Genomic DNA, 23,815 nt, shown 5'->3' on the forward strand with positions numbered 1-23,815 from the left:
TATCCATTCTAGGAACAGGGACTCGTGTTAGTCACAAGACACCCATCCATTCATCATCAACAGTACTGGTCACTTGCAACTATTAGTTCAATCCAAACCTACCATACTAGGCCTAAATACTTGTGATTATCATCAGACCCTGCCCTTCCGCAGAGCCTTTGGCCCGAGGATCTCCACACTGCTGTTACTAATACTCATTCGTTAGGCCCCAAGAGACAGACCACTCGAATCAGAATCTGCAACTGCTGAGGCAGTAAAGCTGACCTAGGAGGAAAACCTCAGTCCTATTCAACTCCCAGAGAAGTGAGTGTGATTTGCCCCAGGGTTACACAGCAAAACAGTAGCAGAGGTGGGAACACAATCTAAGAGTCCCAACTCCACACCTCTGCTCTAATCATTAGATAACACTGCCTTTCTTTGTTGCAGATTTACAGGATCTTCTAGTATGGAATGATAAAGCTCATGCCAGTCTGCTGCCTCTCGAATATTGGCTCTATGATTCACATTTCTCAGTGCTGTTATTGTCGTTGTAGCCAGCGTGAGGAGAGAGGACCCAGGCTGCTGTAGGCATCTCCGATTGGGTGCTCAATCCAAGATGGCTGCCCTCATCACTGAAAACTTCCGCTTCCTTTCTCTGTTCTTCAAAAGCAAAGATGTGATGATCTTCAATGGCCTGGTGGCCCTGGGCACGGTGGGCAGTCAGGAACTCTTCTCTGTGGTCGCCTTCCACTGCCCCTGCTCTCCGGCCAGGAACTACATCTATGGACTGGCTGCCATTGGAGTCCCAGCCCTGGCCCTGTTCCTCATCGGCGTCATCTGGAACAACCACACCTGGAATTTGGTGGCCGAGTGCCACAAGAGAGGGGCCAAGAACTTCTCAGCTGCAGCCACCTTCCTGCTCTTCGGCTCCATCATAGGGCGGGCTGCCGTGGCCCCTGTCACCTGGTCAGTCATCTCATTGCTCCGCGGAGAAGCCTACATCTGTGCCCTCAGTGAATTTGTGGATCCTGCCTCCCTAGATGAATTTCCATCAAGATATGGACCGGAGACCCTGGCCAGGTTCCCTTGTAAGGACATTCCAGGGAACTTGACAAGTTTTAAGGAAGAAGTTATAAGACGACTAAGATATGAGTCCCAGGTATTGATTTACTTGTATGTCTGGGTGTGGAAGGAATGTTGACAAGGAGTTAAAGGAGACTGGGAGCCAGGTCTCCTGTGTACTATTTCTGGCTCAGGATGAGAGTGAGACTGAGAGCAAAGATTCCAAGGCTCAGAGACAGAAATTGAAATCCTGGCCCCATTGAAGTCAATGGGAGTTTTGCCATTTACTTAATTGAAGCCAGGATATTACATAGTGTTGTCTAGTGGTTAGAGCAGGACACCTGGGCTGTATTCCCGACTCTGCCACTGACTTACTGTGTGACCTTGGGAAAGTTACTTTCCCCTTCTGTGCCCCATTATCTTCCTCTCTGAGGGAGATAATACCCACTTTCCCCTCTGTGGCTCAACCTATGTACCAATAAATTCTCTTTGAAACTGCAGCATTGGGAAGCCAAGATAAGCAAAATGGGGAAAGTGGCCCTGAAACACTCAGCTCTGTTCTGAGCTGTGACAGGGCAGGATGCCCATCCTGTCTCTTTTCAAGCCACGAACCGCTCAGAGCTCCGTATTTACAATATCGTACACTCCTTAACTCACTTGGCCAAGGAGCGGGGAGACAGAAGGTACCTTCCACATCAGAAGTGGGGGGTGAGGGGGCAGCAGGATCAGGGCCCACTCAGGCTCCACCTCCTCTTGAGCACATTCTTCCTGTGGTAGCTTTCTCCAGCCCATGGCCAGTCTATCAGTTAGGCACAGCTTTGCCCCTCCGGTTCACTCTGGGGTGATTTAATTGCTGTTCCCATGATCAGAGAGCTGGTAGAGCTCTGTCTACCCAGCCCTCTGTCACAGCAGCCCATGCCTGTGAGCACCGCGTGTCCAGAAGTCTGGAGTGAGTTACACCTACTCTGAGGTGCGAGCTGTCCCAGGACCAGGGTTAGATCCCAGAAACCTGTACACTTTTTACATTAATAATCTGCTTTGGGGGGAAGTTTGCTTTTAAGACACATGTTCATGGCTTTGTGAGGACCTACCGAAAAGAAAAAGAAAAAATGCAGCATGTGTTAGGTGCAAGAGGACAATACATTATCCAGACACCGGGAGACCAGTTATCAGAACCAACTCCACATCAGCTGACCCAGCGCTTTGCAGCACCATAGACTCATAGGTTTCAGAGTAACAACCGTGTTAGGCTGTATTCACAAAAAGAAAAGGAGGACTTGTGGCACCTTAGAGACTAACCAATTTATTTGAGCATAAGCTTTCGTGAGCTACAGCTCACTTTATCGGATGCATACCGTGGAAAGTGTAGAAGATCTTTTTATATACACACAAAGCATGAAAAAATACCTCCTCCCACCCCACGCTCCTGCTGGTAATAGCTTATCTAAAGTGATCACTCTCCTTACAATGTGTATGACAATCAAGTTGAGCCATTTCCAGCACAAATCCAGGTTTTCTCACACCCCCCCACACACACATAAACCCACTCAGAATCATAGAATATCAGGGTTGGAAGGGACCTCAGGAGGTCATCTAGTCCAACCCCCTGCTCAAAGCAGGGCTGATCCCCAACTAAATCATCCCAGTCAGGGCTTTGTCAAGCCTGACCTTAAAAATATCTAAGGAAGGAGATTCCACCACCTGCCTAGGTAATGCCTTCCAGTGTTTCACCACCCTCCTAGTGAAAAAGTTTTTCCTAATATCCAACCTAAATCTCCCCCACTGCAACTTGAGACCATTACTCCTTGTTCTGTCATCTGCTACCACTGAGAACAGTCAAGATCCATCCTCTTTGGAACCCCCTTTCAGGTAGTTGAAAGCAGCTATCAAATCCCCTCTCATTCTTCTCTTCCGTAGACTAAACATCCCCAGTTTCCTCAGCCTCTCCTCATAACTCATGTGTTCCAGTCCCCTAATCATTTTTGTTGCCCTCCGCTGGACTCTTTCCAATTTTTCCACATCCTTCTTGTAGTGTGGGGCCCAAAACTGGACACAGTACTCCAGATGAGGCCTCACCAGTGTCGAATAGAGGGGAACGATCACGTCCCTCGATCTGCTGGCAATGCCCCTACTTATACAGTCCAAAATGCCATTGGCCTTCTTGGCAACAAGGGCACACTGTTGACTCATATCCAGCTTCTCGTCCACTGTCACCCCTAGGTCCTTTTCTGCAGAACTGCTGCTGAGCCATTCGGTCCCTAGTCTGTAACGGTGCATGGGATTCTTCCGTCCTAAGTGCAGGACTCTGCACTTGTCCTTGTTGAACCTCATCAGATTTCTTTTGGCCCAATCCTCTAATTTATCTAGGGCCCTCTGTATCCTATCCCTGCCCTCCAGCGTATTTACCTCTCCTCCCAGTTTAGTGTCATCTGCAAACTTGCTGAGGGTGCAATCCACACCATCCTCCAGATCGTTTATGAAGATATTGAACAAAACCAGCCCGAGGACCGACCTTGGGGCACTCCACTTGATACCGGCTGCCAACTAGACATGGAGCCATTGATCACTACCCGTTGAGCCTGACAATCTAGCCAGCTTGCTATCCACCTTATAGTCCATTCATCCAGCCCATACTTCTTTAACTTGCTGGCAAGAATACTGTGGGAGACAGTGTCAAAAGCTTTGCTAAAGTCAAGGAACAACACATCCACTGCATTCCCCTCATCCACAGAGCCAGTTATCTCCTCATAGAAGGCAATTAGATTAGTCAGGCATGACTTGCCCTTGGTGAATCCATGCTGACTGTTCCTGATCACTTTCCTCTCCTCTAAGTGATTCAGAATTGATTCCTTGAGGACCTGCTCCATGATTTTTCCAGGGACTGAGGTGAGGCTGACTGGCCTGTAGTTCCCAGGATTCTCCTTCTTCCCTTTTTTAAAGATGAACACTACATTAGCCTTTTTCCAGTCATCTGGGACCTCCCCCGATCACCATGAATTTTCAGAGATAATGGCCAATGGCTCTGCAATCACATCCACCAACTCCTTTAGCACTCTCAGATGCAACGCATCCGGCCCCATGGACTTGTGCTCGTCCAGCTTTTCTAAATAGTCCCAAACCACTTCTTTCTCCACAGAGAGCTGTTCACCTCCTCCCCATGCTGTGTTGCTCAGTGCAGTAGTCTGGGAGCTGACCTTGTTCGTGAAGACAGAGGCAAAAAAAGCATTGAGTACATTAGCTTTTTCCACATCCTCTGTCACTAGATTGCCTCTCCCTCATTCAGTAAGGGGCCCACACTTTCCTTGACTTTCTTCTTGTTGCTAACATACCAGAAGAAACCCTTCTTGTTACTCTTAACATCTGTTGCTAGCTGCAACTCCAGGTGTGGCCTTCCTGATTTCACTCCTGCATGCCCAAGCAATATTTTTATACTCATCCCTAGTCATTTGTCCAATGTTCCACTTCTTGTAAGCTTCTTTTTTGTATTTAAGTTCAGCAAGGATTTCAGTGTTAAGCCAAGCTGGTCACCTGCCATATTTACTATTCTTTCTACACATCGGGATGGTTTGTCCCTGTAACCTCAATAAGGATTCTTTAAAATACAGCCAGCTCTCCTGGACTCCTTTCTCCCTCATGTTATTCTCCCAGGGGATCTTGCCCATCAGTTCCCTGAGGGAGTCAAAGTCTGCTTTTCTGAAGTCCAGGGTCCGTATTCTGCTGCTTTCCTTTCTTCCTTGTGTCAGGATCCTGAACTTGACCATCTCATGGTCGCTGCCTCCCAGGTTCCCATCCACTTTTGCTTCCCTTTCTAATTCTTCCCAGTTTGTGAGCAGCAGGTCAAGAAGAGCTCTGCCCCTAGTTGTTTTCCTCCAGCACTTGCACCAGGAAATTGTCCCCTACACTTTCCAAAAACTTCCTGGATTGTCTGTGCACGGCTGTATTGCTCTCCCAGCAGATATCAGGGTGACTGAAGTCTCCCACGAGAACCAGGGCGTGCAATCTAGTAACTTCTGCGAGTTGCCGGAAGAAAGCCTCGTTCACCTCATCCCCCTGGTCCAGTGGTCTATAGTAGACTCCCACCACGACATCACCCTTGTTGCTCACACTTCTAAACTTAATCCAGAGACTCTCAGGTTTTTCTGCAGTTTCATACTTGAGCTCTGAGCAGTCATACTGCTCTCTTACATACAGTGCAACTCCCCCACCTTTTCTACCCTGCCTGTCCTTCCTGAACAGCTTATATCCATCCATGACAGTACTCCAGTCATGTGAGTTATCCCACCAAGTCTCTGTTATTCCAATCACATCATAATTCCTTGACTTTGCCAGGACTTCCAGTTCTCCCTGCTTGTTTCCCAGGCTTTGTGCATTTGTGTATAGGCACTTGAGATAACCCGCTGATCGCCCCTCATTCTCAGTATGAGGCAGGAGCCCTCCCCTCTCACGTGCTCCTGCTCCCTCCCGGTATCCCACTTCCCCACTTACCTCAGGGCTTTGGTCTCCTTCCCCCGGTGAACCTAGTTTAAAGCCCTCCTCACTAGATTAGCCAGCCTGCTTGCGAAGATGCTCTTCCCTCTCTTCGTTAGGTGGAGCCCGTCTCTGCCGAGCACTCCTCCTTCTTGGAACACCATCCCATGGTCAAAGAATCCAAAGCCTTCTCTCCCACACCACCTGTGTAGCCACTCATTGACTTCCACGATTCGATGGTCTCTACCCAGGCCTTTTCCTTCCACGGGGAGGATGGACGAGAACACCACTTGCACCTCAAACTCCTTTATCCTTCTTCCCAGAGCCACATAGTCCGCAGTGATCCGCTCAAGGTCATTCTTGGCAGTATCATTGGTGCCCACGTGGAGAAGCAGGAAGGGATAGCGATCCGAGGGCTTGATGAGTCTCGGCAGTCTCTCCGTCACATTGTGAATCCTAGCTCCTGGCAAGCAACAGACTTCTCGGTTTTCCCGGTCGGGGCGGCAGATAGATGACTCAGTCCCCCTGAGGAGAGAGTCCCCGACCACCACCACCCGCCTCCTTCTCCTGGGAGTGGTGGCGTGGAACCCCCAACCCTAGGACAGTGCATCTGATGCCTTCCAGTCGGCGGAGTCTCCTTCTGCTCCCTTCCCTCGACGTATCATCTGGTCCACTATCCGCATTAGTACCTGTGGCGAGAACATGAAAACGGTTACTTACCTGTATCGGCATTGCTGGTACATGGACGTTTCCCTTTTTTCTTCTGGAGGTCACATGATGCTGAATTTCTTCACCATCCTCCTGTCCCCGATGTGCAGCCTGCTCTGAATCTTCAGAACCTTGTGCCCGTAGAAGCATATCCTGACGTCTGTCCAGGAAACCTTCAGTTTCTCTTATGCAACGCAGGGTCGATACCTGTTGCTCCAGACCTTGAACCTTCTCTTCCAATATGGAGACCAGCTTGCACTTTGTACAGACAAAGTTGCTTCTGTCCTGTGGAAGAAAGACAAACATAGCACATCCAGTGCAGGTCACAACAGCTGAACACCCCCCATCCATATTACCTTCCTTCTACGAGCTTCCTCAGGAGTTGTAGTAATTACTCAGAGAATCCGGCAAGATGTAAGCCTCAGTGGGCTCTCCCCAGGCGAACTCCCAGGCAAACTCCTTCTGTTAGCTGCTGTGCTGTTCGCTGCTCAGCTGGTTCGCTACTGACTGGCTTTTTATACAGTCAGGCCCACTTAAGGCTCACCTGGAACAAAGCACTCCCACTTCCCAACCTTTTCAAACAACCAATCAAGCACACAGTCAAACTGTCCTCACAACAAACACTCAGGTACATGTTGGATCTGAGTTAGACAGACAAGTCTGTCCACTCTGCAGTGATCCCCTTGTGGCCCAGTCAGGAGCAGAAGTGATGGGGTGTCCTTGAATTAGAACAGAAGGAGTTGCCCAGGTCAGGGTGCATTGGCCACGCTGTGAGGGGTTCCAAGTCTGGAGTAGGAGGGGAAGCTGCAGATCAGGACTGAGGTTCATCAGCTGAGCTGTCTTGGCTCCAGTCTGGAAGAGCAGGAACGGTTGCCCGTCAGGACTGAAGGGCATTGGCAGAGGATTGCTGGGAATCTCGCACAGCACCTGCTTATGCTATAGTCAGTTCTAGTCAGTGGCTATCAGTACGGCATCATGTTCACAGAGACAAAGAATGCAAGGGCTGGTGTCCTCCTGAGCCAGCATGAACTGGGGAAACGCCAGTATGAAATGGGGCAGGATCTTTAATCGGAGATTGGACTGATGAGCTGTTCTGATGTAGCCCTCTCTGTCTCTTTCTCAGCTCTTTGGATGGCTGCTCATTGGGGTCATCGCAGTCTTGGTTTTCCTCACCAAGTGCCTGAAGCACTGCTGCTCACCGCTGAGCTACCGGCAAGAGGGCTACTGGGCCCAGTACCGCTCTAGCGAGGCCAAGCTCTTCCAGCGCACCGCTGAAGTCCACTCCAAGATCCTGGCCGCCAACAATGTCAAGCAGTTCTTCGGCTTCGTGGCTCTGAATAAGGAGGAGAAAGAGCTAGTGGGGGAGTTCCCAGTGAAGGGTGTCCAGCCAAGCCCGCAGTGGAACGCCATCACTGGGGTCTATATCTACCGGGAAAATAAGGGCTTCCCACTCTACAGCCGGCTCCATAAGTGGGCCAAAGGGGTGGAAGGGAACGGGCCAGGGCCTGATGGTCAGGAAATGGTCTTCCTAGCCACATAAGAGAACCAGCAGCCCAGGGGGATGACGGGACCAGTTCCCCACACCATCTCTGCATCACAGTACGTTCAAAGAGGTAAAAACGGCATAGGTGCACAGCTAGTCGATTTGCTGCTAATTCTCCTCCAAACAGCTGTTCCTCCTGGGCACAGCACGGGAGGAAGGATGAACAGCTTCAGGACAAAGACCAACTGCATCGTGCCAGGAACCCGTCTCTATGACACAGCCATGCACTGCTGCTCCCACACAGAGGACATGGCACCTAAAGCAGGTACGTGCACCCTGTCTCCAGACTATCAGTGCTCCAGCCCTACTGTTCTGATGCACAGACAGAGCCCCCAGGTCCTGCGTACACAAAGACACGTTACAGATGGGAAACCAGATACAATACACTGCCAGCGTTCCCCTATCTCAGCCACGAATGCTGCAGCCTCTTTGCTCTCCTTCATTTCAGGGTCAGGACAAGACCACCAAGCACAACTTCCTATTTTATTATTAAGAGTTTATCTTGCAGTTCTATAGCATAAAGAAATTCCCAGGGCACCTGCTGGGCAGCTGTATCTGGGGTGGAACACAACAACAGTCCATCAGTGCACCAAAAAACTCCAGAGCCTAAGGGTTTGTCTACATGAAGGAAGGGAGGGGGTAGTATGCACTAACTTGGATTGGTGCACATTGAAATGACCTGCGTTCACACACAGCACAGTAGCTCCATACTTAAAGGGTACAAAGTTCACCAGGCACTGAGTTAATACAAACCTATGTTCATGTATGCACATTGCTCATTCACACTATTTTGGCAGTCCTCTAAGTGCCATCCCACACTGGTTTGCATGTCCCCAGGACTGACCTGTCGGTTTACCTGTGTATCGTCCCCCTCCGCTTCTCTGGGGTCAAGTTGCACTGATGCCAGCAAGTAGGACACTGATATTGCACAGGGAAATTTAATGAAGTGGAATGTAATTACCCCAATGGGAAACTGGCCAGGACACCAAACACCCTCTTTCATGAGCACAAAAGATCATCAGCTTGGTTTTATGTATCTTGAAGACAGCACCGTCAGCAGACCTGCATCCTGTTGAGCTGGCTTTGGACAGGTTGAGTCATTAACACCACTTCCTGCAGCATCTTGGGCTTCTCATCCAAGCACTGACCAGCTTCTCCCCTGCTTAGGGTCTGAGATATGGCAAGCTCATAATCAGACTTAGTTACAGTGCACACTCTTGACACTTAATTGTATCAGTTAAGCATCTTCCTCCTACTGGAAGGAGACCAGAGACCAGCCAGCCAAAAGACTGCATTATGAGCACGTCTTGTGCCTGTAGAGACTGAGGTTTGCACTGATGGGAATTGGTGGGATTCAGCCATGGGAAGCAGTGACCACTCCTCCCTTCTTTCATTGGGCTTTTTAAACTGTTTCCACTGCCTTAGATGGCTCCTGAATGAGATCCTTGCAGATTCTCTCTCAGGAACTAAGTTCCACACTGAGAAACAGACGGGAGGTTGAAATGTACCACTGTCATTGCACTATTGTGTTGTCCACTGGCTGGACACTTGATTTGAATTTATAGCATTGCATAATTCACCAGTCTCTAATTGCATGTTGAATTACATACACACAATTGTCTCTATTTTAAAGGTTGGCAGCATATTGGAGTTGGCTTTCCATATTTATAATGCTCCTTTATATATGCGCCTTGTTTTTATGCACTTTTGCTATGGCCTTTCATGGTACTGTCAACCCCAAGTGTACAGATATCATGAGTCAGGCACTTCAAACTCATGCGACTCGATTAAAAATTAAGGTTTTTTTAAAAAAATTAAAAAATAAATTTGAATTCTTTTTCTCTTTGCTTTCTGATTTCTGAACATTTTGGGTGCAGAAAATGGGTCAAAGAAAAGCGTGAAAATGTGAACACGAGGGCCAGAAACTTACTTTGTTTTTTTAAATTAAAGTTCCGATTCTGTCATGTTCACATGACTCCAGGAGCTGACGGTTTAAGCAGACCACCAACTATCATGAGAGTTGGTGATATTGCTTTCATAATCCCTGCTGCACTGATTTGGGTGCAGGTTTTACAGAGGATTGATGCAGTGGGTGAAGGGAGGACCGGACCCTGCTCTGTCACTCTGCTCTCTTGTGAGAGAGAGCTGGAGCATAGCTAGCAATTGGAAATGGGCCCTGGGGGACATCTCACGGACTGCTGGTGCTAATACACACAGGTTGTCATCGCTATACATCACATGCTGGCAGGAAGTGAAGTGATGGCAGTTTGAGTTGGGTTTTTTAATTCTCCTTTTCCTTTACGGTGCAGACATTCTATGCAGCTCTCCTTGGCGATCTACAACAGACAACAACCAGGACGCTTATAAAAGCCTGACAAATAGAAAGAAGTCAGGATTTAGCATAATGAGTAACTGCTATTCATGCCCATCAGCTGAGCCAGGAACTCAGGCTATAGCAAGTAATAGCACCCCCACCCCAGCAGCTTCTAGCCAGGGGCTCTGCTGGTTATCAACTAGGAATTCAGCATGGATTTTGTAACGAAGGAAGGAGCCCAAGACTAAGTTAGGAACAGGCTGTTCCTCTCTCAGGATACCTCCATAAACCCAGGCAAAAATTCAAAAATCTGGCACTGTAGCCAAGATTCTTTTCCACTGCCTCTCTAATGGCTGAAAAGAGCAAATACAAATTTGCTTTAAAGATCACAAATTAATCTTAGATTCAACTAATTACAACTCACACCCTTCTTACTAAAGGTTAAACAAAAGCATCACAAAGTCATCTTGCAAGAATTTATTTTATAACATTCTGAAGGGCCCATAATCCCACGCCTCAGATTAACCCCCCTGACCCTGAGGCCAGAGAACCAGCCTAAGAAGATGGTTCTCAACCTGGGCTGATGTTGATCAGTGACAGCCTTCTGACGCTCATTCCTTCTCTACATAAAAAGGAGGGAATGAAAGGTGGGCAGAGGCGCGTAAACACAGACCATAAGAACGGCCAGACTGGGACAGACCCAATGGTCCAATTAGCCCAGTGTCCTATCTTCTGACAGTGGACAGCACCAGATGCTTCAGAAGGAATGAACAAAACAGGACAATTATCGAGTGATCCATCCCCTGTTGTCCAGTCCCAGCACCTGGCAGTCAGAGGTTTAGGGATACGCAGAGCATGGGGTTGCAATCCTGACCATCGTGGCTAAAAGCCATTGATGGACCTAGCCTCCATGAATTTATCTAATTCTTTTTTGAATGTAGTTATACTTTTGGCCTTCACAATATCCCCTGGCAACAGGGTGATGGGGCATTGTGTGAAGAGGTACTTCCTTATGGTTGTTTTAACCCTGCTGCCTATTGATTTCATTGGGTGACCCCTGGTTCTTGTGTTATGTTAAGGGGTAAACAACAACACTTCCTTATTTACTTTCTCCACACCAGTCATGATTATATAGACCCCTATCATATCACCCCTTTGTCATCTCCTTACCAAGCAGAACAATCCCAGTCTTTATAATCTCTCCTCATATGGAAGCTGTTCCATATCCCTAATCGTTTTGTTGCCCATCTCTGTACTTTTTAAAATTCTAATATATCCTTTTTGAGATAGGGCAACTGGAACTGCATTCAGTATTCAAGGTGTGGGCATCCCACAGATTTATACACTGGCATTATGATATTTTCTGTTTTATTATCAATCCCTTTCCTAATGTTCCTAACATTCTCTTAGCTTTTTTGACTGCCACTGCACATTGAGATGTTTTCAGAAAACTATCCACAATGACTCCAAGATCGCGGTCTTGAGTGGTAACAACTAATTTAGACGTCATGGTTTTGTATGTATAGTTGGGATTATATTTTCCAGTGTGCATTACTTTGCACTTATCAACATTGAATTTCATCTGCCATTGTGTTGCCCAGTGACCCAGTTTTTCAAGATCCCATTGTGACTCTTCACAGTCAGCTTTGGACTTAACTATCTTGAGTATCATCTCCAAACTTTGCCACCTCACTGTTTACCCCTTTTTCCAGATCATTTATGAATATGTTGAACAGCACAGGTCCCAGTACAGATCCTGGGGGGACCCTGCTATTTACCACTCTCCATTGTGAAAACTGACCATTTTTTCCTACCCTTTGCTTCCTGTCTTTTAACCAGTTACTAACCCATGAGAGGATCTTACCTCATCTCATGACTGTTTATGTTGCTCAAGAGCCTTTGGACCGTACCCAGATTCGGAAGGGAACAACAAGAGATTCTGCTGGTGGACTATTTTCCAGTAAAGGGAAGAGGTCACATTTTCTTTCATGAAGAAGGGTGCAACATTTGGAATTAGGCTCTTCAAGTAGAGGTATAACACCTCAGCCAGAGAAGCACAAAAGAACTCCCTGATACTATACTTGGCTTCTAACGATATAGTTCGTCTTTTGGAGTTAAGTGGATTTAAAAAGAGAAGCGCAGAGGGAGGCTTTGCTCAGAGCTTTCTGGAAGATGTCCAAGACAAATATTAATTAACAAAAGAACTGGTAGCAACCTAGTCTGGTTTAGGAAGTCACAACTTCCTTTGCAGTTGGCAATGGGGGTGTATGGAGATATGTTTCTGTGTGTTAGATCTAGTCATTAGACCTTTTGATGAAAAATGTTCTCTAAGAGTCACCACTTGCATGGAGCCCCTTGGACTCTGCAGGATGGTCCAGTGGTTAGGTTGCTAAGTCTGGGATTTAGGAGATGATGGGTCAAGTCCCTGTTTTGCCAGATCTCGTGTGTGACCTTGGGCCAGTCACTCCACCCATGTCACAACTCCCCAGCTGTACAAGGGGGTAACAGCACTGCCCTACCTCAGCGGGAGGATGTCAGGATAAATTCATTAAAGATTGAGAAGGGCTCGGATACTACGCTGATGGTAGCCATATAAGAACCTTAGATAGGCAGTCGTGTTCCAAGTATAAAAGGGTTAAAATGGGATGCGTTATTTTTCAGCAAGTAACACTTGGTTTCTTCTCTCAGTTTAATGACCTCAGACAGCTGCTGCTGAGGCAGTCTCCTTTCTAATTACTGTCCATCACAAGCCGTGTTTGTTACCCTAGAGCTGCTCATGAGCAATGGATCAAGTTTAGTTGGGTGGCCGTAGGCTTTAAGAGGAATCAATCAAGCAGGTGGTTGTGCTAAATTGCTGGCAGCACAAAAGCACTGGAGACAAATCTTTAAAGACACCAAAGCAGGTGAAATGCGAGAACATTCTTAGTGATGCTGGGAAGAGCGAGGGGATAGGAAAGAGAAGGGAGCTTATGCCAAATCATTGTATTTAATGATGGAGAGTCACTAACTGCCCCATTTCGACAGGAAAGCCATACAAAGGGTAGCGGTTTCTACCATTTATAAAACAATCAGCATTTAAATAACTAGATCCAAAATCATCCACACGTTAAAAGTCTGTTGTATCGTGGGGCAAGATGGAAAGCTCCTGTAAATGTTTACTTCCTAGACTTTGTTCTTTCCACCTTAGTTTGGTCCTGGACAATTCAGCCGGCGGCTGGGTACTCTCAGGAAACGCGCTAGTTATGGACACAGGCAGCCCATTACTGCGGATCTCCACCTCCAGCACCAGATACACAGAGTCTGCAACAGGATTTGAGTCTCTCTGCTCCGAGAGTTAGCTCTCGGCAAGAGAGGTCTTGGACTCGACGTACTCCAGTGCGGCTACTTTCACAGCCTGGATGGTTTCCGACGTGCCATATTTCTTCTCATAATCCAGGTAGCGCTTGAAGAAAAATTTCATCCTCTTTGCTGCCAGGCTCAGGTGAATGACCCGCTCGAAAATATCCCTGCAAGAATCAAAAACCCATTCAGAACATGGATCAGCACTGGACCCGCAAGCCTGATATCCTGCCTCTGAACAATGGGCAGGACGGGTCATACTTCAGTGGAAGGCAAAGGAAACGCAGTACATACACTCAGCCTGCAGTAGAATGGAAGGTCAGATCCCTGCGAATCAGCAGGCTTCATAACCCCCTTCCTCTTTGCTTACACGGTTACTGGCCAAATCATACAGCTATTTCTCTAAAATCCAGCCACAGTATTCGACTGAGCTCAGGGAATGGTCCTGGATTGGCTACACACTGTGGAAAGCAGGAGTTCCTTTCACTAGCTCCAAGCTCATGCCAGTGAGTAGCCCCTTCTTGCATCCTGGGTAGACTTGGCAGAATTCAATTTTTTAAATTTTTTTAATAATTTCGACCGATAATATCACTGATTGTTTAAGCATTTTTCTTCTATTTTTATGTATCTAAATTTTTACAGTTGTGCATAATTATGGGATTTAAGAGTTTTTAAAAATATTTTATCAATTTAAATGTTCGTTGTCGTGGGTAATTATGGGGGGGGAATCAGACGAGGGGCAGGGTCAGACAGTAATTATTTAATGACAGTAGATGTTGAGATTCAAAAAAGTTAAAGCTTTATAACCATTAAGCACACAAATTGTCACCATCATGTCAAAATATATGAAGTAATTAGCCTTAAACGAAACTCTAATAAGTTCTCAAGCAGCACTTTTCTTACTTTGTCTATCTGGAAATTTTGATCATCATCCATGGAAATATTTTTCCATTGGTTTGCGCGTGTGTGGGGAAGTTGACATTTGTCAATATTTACCAATAAAAATCTAATCCCTCAAAGGCTAACTAAGGGACGATGTAAAATGGAAGGGCTGATCAGCTTTCGCTATCACTTTGCACACAAAGGAGCAATCTCACATCTTTGCTGAGTGACGACCCCACCAGGGGGCTGGGAGATGAATATGCTCTTCTGTGAGCGGCATGGCATCTGGGGCTGAAAGAGCGGCAGCATTAAATAAAGAGATTAACTAGGCTCTTGCTCCTCAGCCAATGGTGGCCTCTTGCGCTCAGCCTCGTAGACATACAGGATCAATTACTGGTGAAGTGATCCAAGCAGGGAATAAAAAGAGGCCAAGAGACATCCAGAAGTATTTCCCTACGTGCTGTGTAGATCTTGTAGATTTAGATTAGATTCTCCAGTTTCTGAACTCTGCATTGCTGTGAAAGCACTGTCCAAACCTGCTCATTGCGCCCCTGAAGGTCTCCCTCCTTTCCAACAAAGACGAGCCCAGACCCCTTTGCCTTCTCCACGTAACACAGATTCACTGTTGCTCTGGGATCCTCCATACTGCCCAGTACTGAAGGGTATTCACACTCCCTGCAGGGGGCGTTTTAAGCCTTGTGCATACACACACACACGCGCGCGCATGCACACCCCCCGCATCGCAAGCACTCACCTTACTTCCTTCTGGCTGCCGTGTTTGATCATCATGTCTATGTAGATGGACCAGATGTCCGTGCGTTTTGGGTAGCTGCTGAGCGTGCTCTCAAAAATGGCCTTGGCATGTTCAGGGTCCCCAAAGTGGAACTCCAGCTGAGCAAACTTGGAAATCACATCCACATCTATAATGAGAAGACACCCCTCAGGGCACTGCACACACCAGCAGGGGCACCTGCCCCTCTCCATCCCCTCCCTCCACCCCCAAACACATGTAGACAACCGCCAAATATCCAAGCAAGAGGCTGGCACGGCTCCAAGGACAATGCTATCTGCAGCCAATCCTTTAGTCTCTGCTCAGAAAGAGGTTTTGGTGTGATGGGGATCTGCATCCCCAGTCTCGACTGCAGCTCACTTCCCATCTCAGCATTTTATTCAGCTTTCTCCTGGAGGGGATGTCTTGGGCGTAGATTTCTCAGGTTTCAACCCTCCAGGGCTCCCTGGAACCATGACTCAAATCCCAGCAGGGCCTACTCACAGCCCTGCCCCCTTCAGAAGCAGAACACACATGCAGAGCAGTTGACTTTGAGCAGGGGTTTTCAGACCTTAAAAAACAAGGTCCTCTCTGCTCCGTGCGAGCAGATCCCATGGCTTAGCGTGTTCCAGGAGGGTTGGCTTTGTTATCCTGACCAAAAGTCTCTCCTCCCCATCGCTCCCGGGCATCAGGAGATTTCAGACCTGTTTGCTTCTTCCCAGCTGTTAGCATGGTAGAATACCAAAGGTCAACCAAGCCACCTGAGAAGCAGGAACCCAACGAATGGGAAGGATGACACAGGTCATGGAGTGGGAGAGGAGCAAGCCTTGGGACACTTACGTTCTTTATCTGGCAGGCCCTTCAGGGCGCGTTCCAGAAGCCTGTGCGTGGCCTCCACCTGGCCCCGTTTCAGGAGGAAGGTGGCGTATTTCAACCACACTGATTTCTCCTGGCGGAAACGCTTCAGTATCGTGTTGTACAGGTCATCAGCTTGCTGGAAAGATACCAGAGTGGGACGTAGAGGTCAGTCTAACATGGGGTTGCATCACGCAGCCTCTTACTAGAGCCTTGCACTTCTGGAGAGCTTTCCAGCCATGATCTTTAAGGCCTGGTCTACACTTAAAAGTTAGATCGACACAGCCACATCAGGCAGGGGTGTGAAAAATCCCCCCCCTCCAAGTGCCACAGCTACACCACCCTAACCCCCCGTGTAGACACAACTACGTCAGCAGAAGAATGCTTCTGTCGACATAGCTACCGTTGCTCGCTTGCTTCGTGCTGTTTCACCAATGGAAACCCCCCTTGCGTTGCTGCAGGCTGCATTACACGTCCGGGTTATGCCTGCATAGCTCTGCCGTGTATAGTCTCCAGCGCACGTTACAGAGGCGAGTGAGTATCATAAGCTCTGCCCTTTTTACAACATAGATGGGGAAACTGGAGTTCAAAGCAGTGGAGCAGCTTCCCCCAGTTCGTACAGCAACTCACGGCCAAGCTAAGAACAGAGCCAAGGTCTCCCGCCTCCCAGGCCTGTGCCTGGCCCAGCTGAGCACGCTGCCTCCCTACAAGGGTGGATTTTCACTCTGTCTGTGGCTTCTGACCACACAGGAAATAGTATCCCTGAAGCAGAGTTGACGCACTGGGCCCTTCACCTCTGCACGCTGGGAATGAGATACAGGTTTAGCGCTTAAGTGACAGTGAGTTTGGTGTTTCCCCTCTGGGTCTGTAGGGTCAGTTTGGCATGCTTGTATATCACTGATAGGCCAAGCCAAGCCAAGCCCAGGAGCAGTTGCAAGGTCAGGACGGGGATGCAATGGCACAGCTGGGGGGGAAAACTTGCCTAGCACCTGCATTATGTCCAGCTCTGATCAGCATGACTGGTCCCTCACCCTTTCAGGAGCGCCAAATTCAGAGGCCTGGAGGAAATCAAATCTTGGTAACATACAGATCATCCTACTATGCACCACAGGGAACAGATTAACAGGCAGATGCTACGTGGGGAAGACCCAGGTAAGAAATAAACTGATGGCAAATTCCCTTGCTGCTCACACAGGCCTGCACCATAACTCCGGATGGCCCAAAGTCAGATACACCAAACTGGGGAGCAAATGCTGGATTCGGCCAGGCACTCTCTAAGGGAAAAAATGCTCATCTCCTGCCCTGGTGGTGAGCAGCAAGGATTCTGCTCCTCAGCACATCACGGGTCCAGGCACCCACCTGGTATTTCTCAGAGCTGGCATAGATGTCAGCCAGGTGCTGGAAGACCTTCAGGGGCTCATTGTATTGAACAGCCCTCTCAAAGACCTTCATCAGTGTCTCTTCCGTGCCATACATGTTCTCTAGGTTCAGCAGAGCTACCCACACATTCAGCTTCTCCTGCTCCTCCCTGAAAGCAAAACGGGACATGAACTTTGTCTGAGGAACTCAAAACCCTTTACAAACATTAGCTGAGCCCCAGCGCACCGGTAAAAGGTTGGCTAAGGGATTGCATCACTGCACCATGCAAATGCGGCCCCCTCTGGGGCGGAGTGTGGTCATTGTTTTATGGTGCACAGTAATACCACACTGTGAGAGAGGAAGAATTGTGTAGCCAACTGAAACTGCCTGGAGGGTATCAAGGAGGCAGAATGTATTTACTCAGTTGAAGTAAGCCCACAGGGCCAAAGATAACACCCCTCACTCTCATGAAAAGAGCCAGAAAAGAGTATTAGGGCTCATTTAGAAGAGAACCACAGCACCACGCTGGGGCACTGGCTTGGTACGGACTGAGAAGGAAGACTGGCACCTATGGAATCATCAATTCCTCTTTCTGCAGCACCCCACTTGTTCCCTTACGTCTCCCCTCCTAGCCACGCCCAGGCTGGGCCCTGCTTAGCTTTGAGCTCTAGCTGGATTACAGCATACGATGGGCTGGCTGCCAACCAACGTAGCGTCGCTGCGGCGGTTCAGCCTGGGTCCTCCCTCGAACAAGGCAAGCTGAGAATTGCAGCCCTTGAGTACTATGGGGCTGCTGGAGCAGCACTTTCTATTCCCCACCCAGGCTGCTGGCGTCCCTACATTTCTAGGGGCAGATTAGATGTCCGTGCCAAATAATGGCAACAACGGCACGTGGACATCAAGCTGCTGCCCTCCCATGCAGGGGGAGAGAAGCGTTTTACCTGAAGGAGATGGTTTTGAGGGCCCTTTCCGCCACCGCCCTGGCCTTCTCCATCTCTGTGGCTTGGAGGTGGAAGGCCATGTACTGCAGCCACAGGATGGAGCTGCTGGGATTGCTCAGCACCAAGCGGTCAAAGTCGTCCGCCGTCTGGGGCTGCCGATTGGGGTCCATCAGGGCGGCTTCGGTCTTGGAGAGCTCCTTCTCCACCCTCTGCTTCTCCTGCTCCTGCTCCTTCTTCGTCTGCTTCTTCCTCTGAAGCGGGCAAGGAAAGGGGTGAGAACCAGAGACCGTGTCACTTTGGAATACTTCAGGTGCCATCTAGCACCACAAGGGAATGATGGATGGAAGATGGTCAGACACTAGGGCATCCTGGGGGGAGTCTATTCAACAGACTGGGCCAATATTTTAGAGAGAGAAACGAAACCAAGGGAGTTTTGGAACCCATCGGAGGCTGTGTCTCAGAAGAGCAGAGTCACAAGGGGGAAGGGATATTCGTTTCCCTTAATAAAGCACATCAAGGGACTGAGCTAATTCCCTAACTTTGCACCTCTGACTGCAGAGTTTACACTTTAACTCCACTTGCAAGTGATTTCATCCTAAATTTTTTTCCACAGCACAAGCCCATTGGTTGCTGGTGACCAGTGCAATTGCCACAGCGTAGATGTCTGCTCTGGAAAGGCCAGGGACTGGAAGGACGGGGTGTTACAGATCAAGACTGAGGTGCATTGGCAGATCATCTGGGGATGGGTGTGGCTCAGGACTGGAAGGACAGGGGTTGAGGTGCATGGATAGGGCTGTGAGAAGGAAACTCAGCTTGCACAGCACCCGCCCGTGCTCTCTCTCAAAGATTGTCACCTTCCTCTGGTTACGTTTATCTACACACGTTAAAAGAACGTCGTAAGAACCGATTGGTGAAGGCAGTCCCTTGGATTAACACAGCCTTTGCCATCTGACACAAGGCTCAGCACATTACCGATACAAAGACAGTAAGTGACAAGAAGGCAAGTTACAGCAGCTCCCACGCACGCAGTGCTGTCCAGGATACTGTACCATGGACTGTGTGTCATCCTCTTCCTCGCTGTCTGAGCTCTCCTCTTTCCGATTAAATACTGGCACCTCCAGGGCATTTAAACCCTCGTCCCAAGTGAAGCCACTAGAAACCTGCAGCCTTGGAGCCTCTGCACGTTTTGTCTCCTGCTTGACAGGACAATAGAAGATGATATCACTTGTTTTATATTCCAGACTTCTGTTGGGAGCGGGTACAGCTGCTGCCTGCACCCTGCCTTGCTCTAGCCTGCGCATTGTCTACCAAAATGACACCTGAAATTCCCCACCACCACCGCCCCTGTCAGAATGACTTAGCCATAACAAACTGGGTCCATGGAGGGATAAACAGTGAGAAAAACAGGCTCACTGAAGGATTTCAATCGTCTTCTGGAGCAATGGGAATAAATTGTTCACACTTATATAGAAACTTTCATCCTGAACCCCCCCCCCCCCATAACGTTTTATAGAGATAGCCATCACTTCATCCACTACTAGAATGCAAGCACCTCTGGGGTGGAGCATGATGGCTGTTTGACAGCACAGCAGAGTAGAACAGGAAGTAAACATACTGTTTCTAGTTGTAACTGCAGTTAGCACCCAGATTGGATTTGGCCAGGCTACTGGAGCTAACATCCATATTCTTGTGGGAGATAACAAAATATCCAAAAAGAAAAGGAGTACTTGTGGCACCTTAGAGACTAACCAATTTATTTGAGCATGAGCTTTCGTGAGCTACAGCTCACTTCATCGAATGCATACCGTGGAAACTGCAGCAGACTTTATATATACACAGAGAATATGAAACAATACCTCCTCCCACCCCACTGTCCCAGGACAGTGGGGTGGGAGGAGGTATTGTTTCATATTCTCTGTGTATATATAAAGTCTGCTGCAGTTTCCACGGTATGCATTCGATGAAGTGAGCTGTAGCTCACGAAAGCTCATGCTCAAATAAATTGGTTAGTCTCTAAGGTGCCACAAGTACTCCTTTTCTTTTTGTGAATACAGACTAACACGGCTGTTACTCTGAAAATATCCAAGTGGCCAGAAAGGCGAGAGAGACTAGGAGTATCACCCACATCTCTTTTGTTTCCCTTGACGGTCTCCCTTCCCAGCACTGACCAGACCAGACCGTGCTCAGACCAGACCAGATCCATCATCTTTATTACCCAGTTTACAAGTCCCTGCATCACCCCAAGGTGATAGCTTTTTGTGGGAATGGAAAGTTACAGGTCTCCAGTTCTGGATTTCAGGGCTCTGGTTACAGTACATGGAGTTGCCTCCCTACAGGCTATTAGTAACCAAACTCTTAAAGAGCCACGTGCCTGCTAATTGTTGAGGTAGGTCCTTTTATGCACAGGGTGGAGGAGCTGAGAAATGGACACATCGCAATGGGCCTGAAAGCCAGGTACCCTGTAGCAGCTTATTCCAGGCCCCCATCTCAGTCACCCTCAAGCAGTCCTCTGCCAGTCACCCTGAACATTCCTTTGCTCATTCATATTCTCCTCTTCAGGGCTCTGGCTCTTCCTCTGTGTACCCTCACCTTGGATTTCCTTTTATTCTCCTCCTCATCTTCCTCCTCCTCCTCCCGGCAATAGACCTCAACGCCGCTGTCATCCCCGTCCGTCAGGCGACCTCGCTTTTTCCCTGGCTTCACCTCCTGCAGTGGAGGTGGGGGGGAGGGTGAGCCATTGGAAAGAGACTTTACAAGAATTCTATTTTCAAGGTCAAACATTGGCTACAGACAGAAAAAGCAGAGGCCTTGGAATAACCGTCACCGCCTTCCCCAGTCACCCAGAGACACAACGTACAACATGAGTCACAAGAGAAAAGTCATGAATGTGGCAGGCCTCAATCCACGGGGCAGATGGTCAAGTCAACTTTTATGGGCCACATTCTGGCAGGTGCTGTGCAGAGATGCCTGCCAGAAAACTTGAGATACAAGAACATAAAGCAGGGGACCAGTGATTTTCTTCCCCAAAACACACACACTTTGAGGGGGGAGGGTAGCCAAGAGCAGTGGTTTTCAAACTTTTTTTTCTGGTGACCCATTGAAGAAAATTGTTGATGCGCGCGACCCAACGGAGCTGCTGCCTGCCACTTCCGGGGCGCAGCGCGGTGTCAGAACAGGGAGGAACTAGCCTGCCTTAGCCGGGCAGCACCGTCGAACGAACTTTTAACAGCCCACTTGGTGGTGCAGACCAGCACCACCATGACCCAGTGCCTGACATGCCACGATCCAGTACTGGGCCACGACCCACAGTTTGAAAACCACTGGTCTGGGTGTGTATGCAATCCCCACCCTCAGTGTGGCACTCCATCCCCCTCCAGTGGTGCCTGGGCCACATATAGAGGTTGATGAGCCTGCTACATCGTTGGCTGTCAGAGGTGGATCCTTTAGCTCAGGCCATTGAGGCACAAGCTTTAAGATCCAGAGGTCCAGGTTCAAGCCCTCTTTGTTTGCAGTCAGACACCCCCATTCATACAAAGTAATGTTGCAATTCGTGCAGCCTGATTTGGGGTTCTGTCTGTGGCAGAGGAGAGTTATGGACCATAGTTCTTTTTTCTATTCTGTAAAAACTTCATGTTAAGTTTCCATTAAAATTAGCTGAATCTTTATCACCCACAATGTCCTGCTTTGAGGGTGAAGCAGACAGAAGCAAGGGGAATGCATTTCTGCCCCCCGCTCAGCACAACCACCCACCCCAATGTGGGGGACAATCTCCCTGCGTGCACATACCTGTTCGCCTTCCGAGACTCTTCTTTTCTGTTTTGACCTCAGTTTCTTGAACTCCTCTCTCTTCTCCTTGCCCTTCCCCTCATCTGTGTCACAGCGTGGCAGGCCCAGTGACTCAGGCAGGATGCTTGGCTTCCCAGTGTCCTCAGGGAGGAGAGAGAGCTCAACATGGCTCTCTCTATTATTTACACTGCAGCATGTTTCCAGGGGGAAGAGAACAGAAAACCAGAAATATTCCAATTGCTGTGAATGCCAGAAATTGGAAGGGACCCCCAGAGTCACTGAGTTCAGTCTCTTGCTATTGCAGGTAACCCTTGTAACAGGGGCCCGTCTCCACTCCTATCCTCTTCCCTGCAGAAATTGCACAGATTCCACCGGCTGTGCTCTTAGTGACACTTTATTTCGATTCCCCTTCACCGATATAACCAGAGTCCCCCATGCTCCCACCTACTTACAATATTTGCTGGGCTTTTAGCCCTCTCAGCAGGACCTGAGGGGACAGAGATCTCCCTACTCCGAGGCCCCTGTCTGACTGGACCCAGCTAGCCCTGTCCTCCCTCTCTCTCTCCCTGCAATTCCTTCCTGGGCCTTCTTTACCAGCCCCGGGCTAATAAGGCCAAATGAATGTTTACCCCACCCAGCCCAGAGAATTACCCCCAATCAGCCTCTGCAGCCCTGGGGCCGGAGAAGTTCTGTGCCCCCTGATGATTATTGGGGTGCCCCTGCTTGCCCCTTGTCACCTTTTCTTCTGCCCCTTCCCATTGTCCCCTCAATCTGCCAGTTCACTGGGGGGCCTCCCACCTACCTGAGGACCTTGGCAGTGAGGAACTTCCCCTCTGGCACGTACTGCTCATACAAAGATTGTTTCGGTATGAAGAAGGGGACGACTTTGTGGAATTGGACTCGGCCCACAACTGAGCTAGACAAACTGAAAAGAAAGAGTCAGAATCACACGTCTACAGCTTCACCTTAACGGCAGCTATATTACGGGGCCTGGTGCACGTCACCTAACCACCATCATTACAGGCAGCCTCCAACCCTGGCGAGACAAAGAAGCAGAACAGCAGGGAGTCCAGCAGGTCAGCCTGGAGGGACATTGGCAGAGCCAGAAGGGCAGGATGGGAACAGCAGGGGATGTTGCAGGTTGAGATTGAACAACACTGGGGGCACTGTTTATAGGACGCTGGAACAGTGCCTGCCTGCCCTACGACCAGCTGCCTATTAGATAGTAGGGCATTTTTCACATAAACGTCACAAGCTTACAAAAAACACCAACATTCTGACTTACAGAATGAAATTCACTTGGGAAAGTGGCATTACATTGTCAGAGACGCTGCAGAATTTTGAATTCTAGGGCTATTAACACAAAACAAGCATGCACACATGGACCTCGGGTCTACACAGCCCACTGTACTTGTCTCGCCACGTGCTACTCACCCACAAAACACGCCTGACTGCTTGACAGATCTGACATAGCCTCTGACCAGCTGGCCTTCCCGAACATCCTCAACACATGTAATTTCAGGATCTTCCACTTTGTTTTTGCTCTTTGGATTTGTCCTAGAAGAAAGAGGGGGAAGGAGGAAAATCCTCACTGCAACTGAATGTTTTATACTCTGCTGGGTCCTGAAAAAAATCAACCCAAACTGGAGACTGGAAAGCAATGAACCCTTTACGGAGTGTGAAGGACCAAGAACATCCTTGTTTCTCCTCCCATTTATTGAAATGCACTGTCTGCATCTTCTTCCAGCTACAGAAGGTAAGCAGCACGATACAGCGATCCAGGTCGCTGTACTGAGGATTTGTGGCTAACC

At 48.7% G+C, this 23,815-nt stretch overlaps 2 protein-coding genes across 3 annotated transcripts in view; one reads left to right on the top strand and one right to left on the bottom strand.

The window, feature by feature from the left end:
* Positions 1–470: 470 nt before the first annotated feature.
* Positions 471–9,537, top strand: CALHM2 (calcium homeostasis modulator family member 2). Its single transcript, XM_073354977.1, has 2 exons — positions 471–1,138; positions 7,340–9,537. The coding sequence occupies exons 1-2, from the start codon at positions 596–598 to the stop codon at positions 7,754–7,756; spliced, it is 960 nt and encodes a 319-aa protein (XP_073211078.1). The 5' UTR covers positions 471–595; the 3' UTR covers positions 7,757–9,537.
* Positions 9,538–13,040: 3,503 nt separating this feature from the next.
* The window catches only part of PDCD11 (programmed cell death 11), a 44,489-nt gene continuing 33,714 nt past the window's right edge, over positions 13,041–23,815 (bottom strand). Inside the window, exons 27-36 of one of the 2 annotated variants that reach the window (XM_073354470.2) lie at positions 23,439–23,561; positions 22,807–22,929; positions 22,005–22,191; positions 20,808–20,924; positions 19,268–19,414; positions 18,219–18,469; positions 17,278–17,446; positions 15,904–16,057; positions 15,049–15,214; positions 13,041–13,579 (exon numbers count right to left, since the gene is read on the bottom strand). In XM_073354470.2, coding sequence (XP_073210571.2) covers positions 13,408–13,579; positions 15,049–15,214; positions 15,904–16,057; positions 17,278–17,446; positions 18,219–18,469; positions 19,268–19,414; positions 20,808–20,924; positions 22,005–22,191; positions 22,807–22,929; positions 23,439–23,561 — 1,609 coding nt within the window. In that variant the 3' untranslated portion in view covers positions 13,041–13,407. The remainder of the gene's footprint in view (positions 13,580–15,048; positions 15,215–15,903; positions 16,058–17,277; positions 17,447–18,218; positions 18,470–19,267; positions 19,415–20,807; positions 20,925–22,004; positions 22,192–22,806; positions 22,930–23,438; positions 23,562–23,815) is intronic. The other variant, XM_073354471.2, reaches the window with a different exon arrangement.

Source organism: Lepidochelys kempii, chromosome 7, assembly GCF_965140285.1.
Source record: "Lepidochelys kempii isolate rLepKem1 chromosome 7, rLepKem1.hap1, whole genome shotgun sequence".
Taxonomy (NCBI): Eukaryota; Metazoa; Chordata; order Testudines; family Cheloniidae; genus Lepidochelys; species Lepidochelys kempii.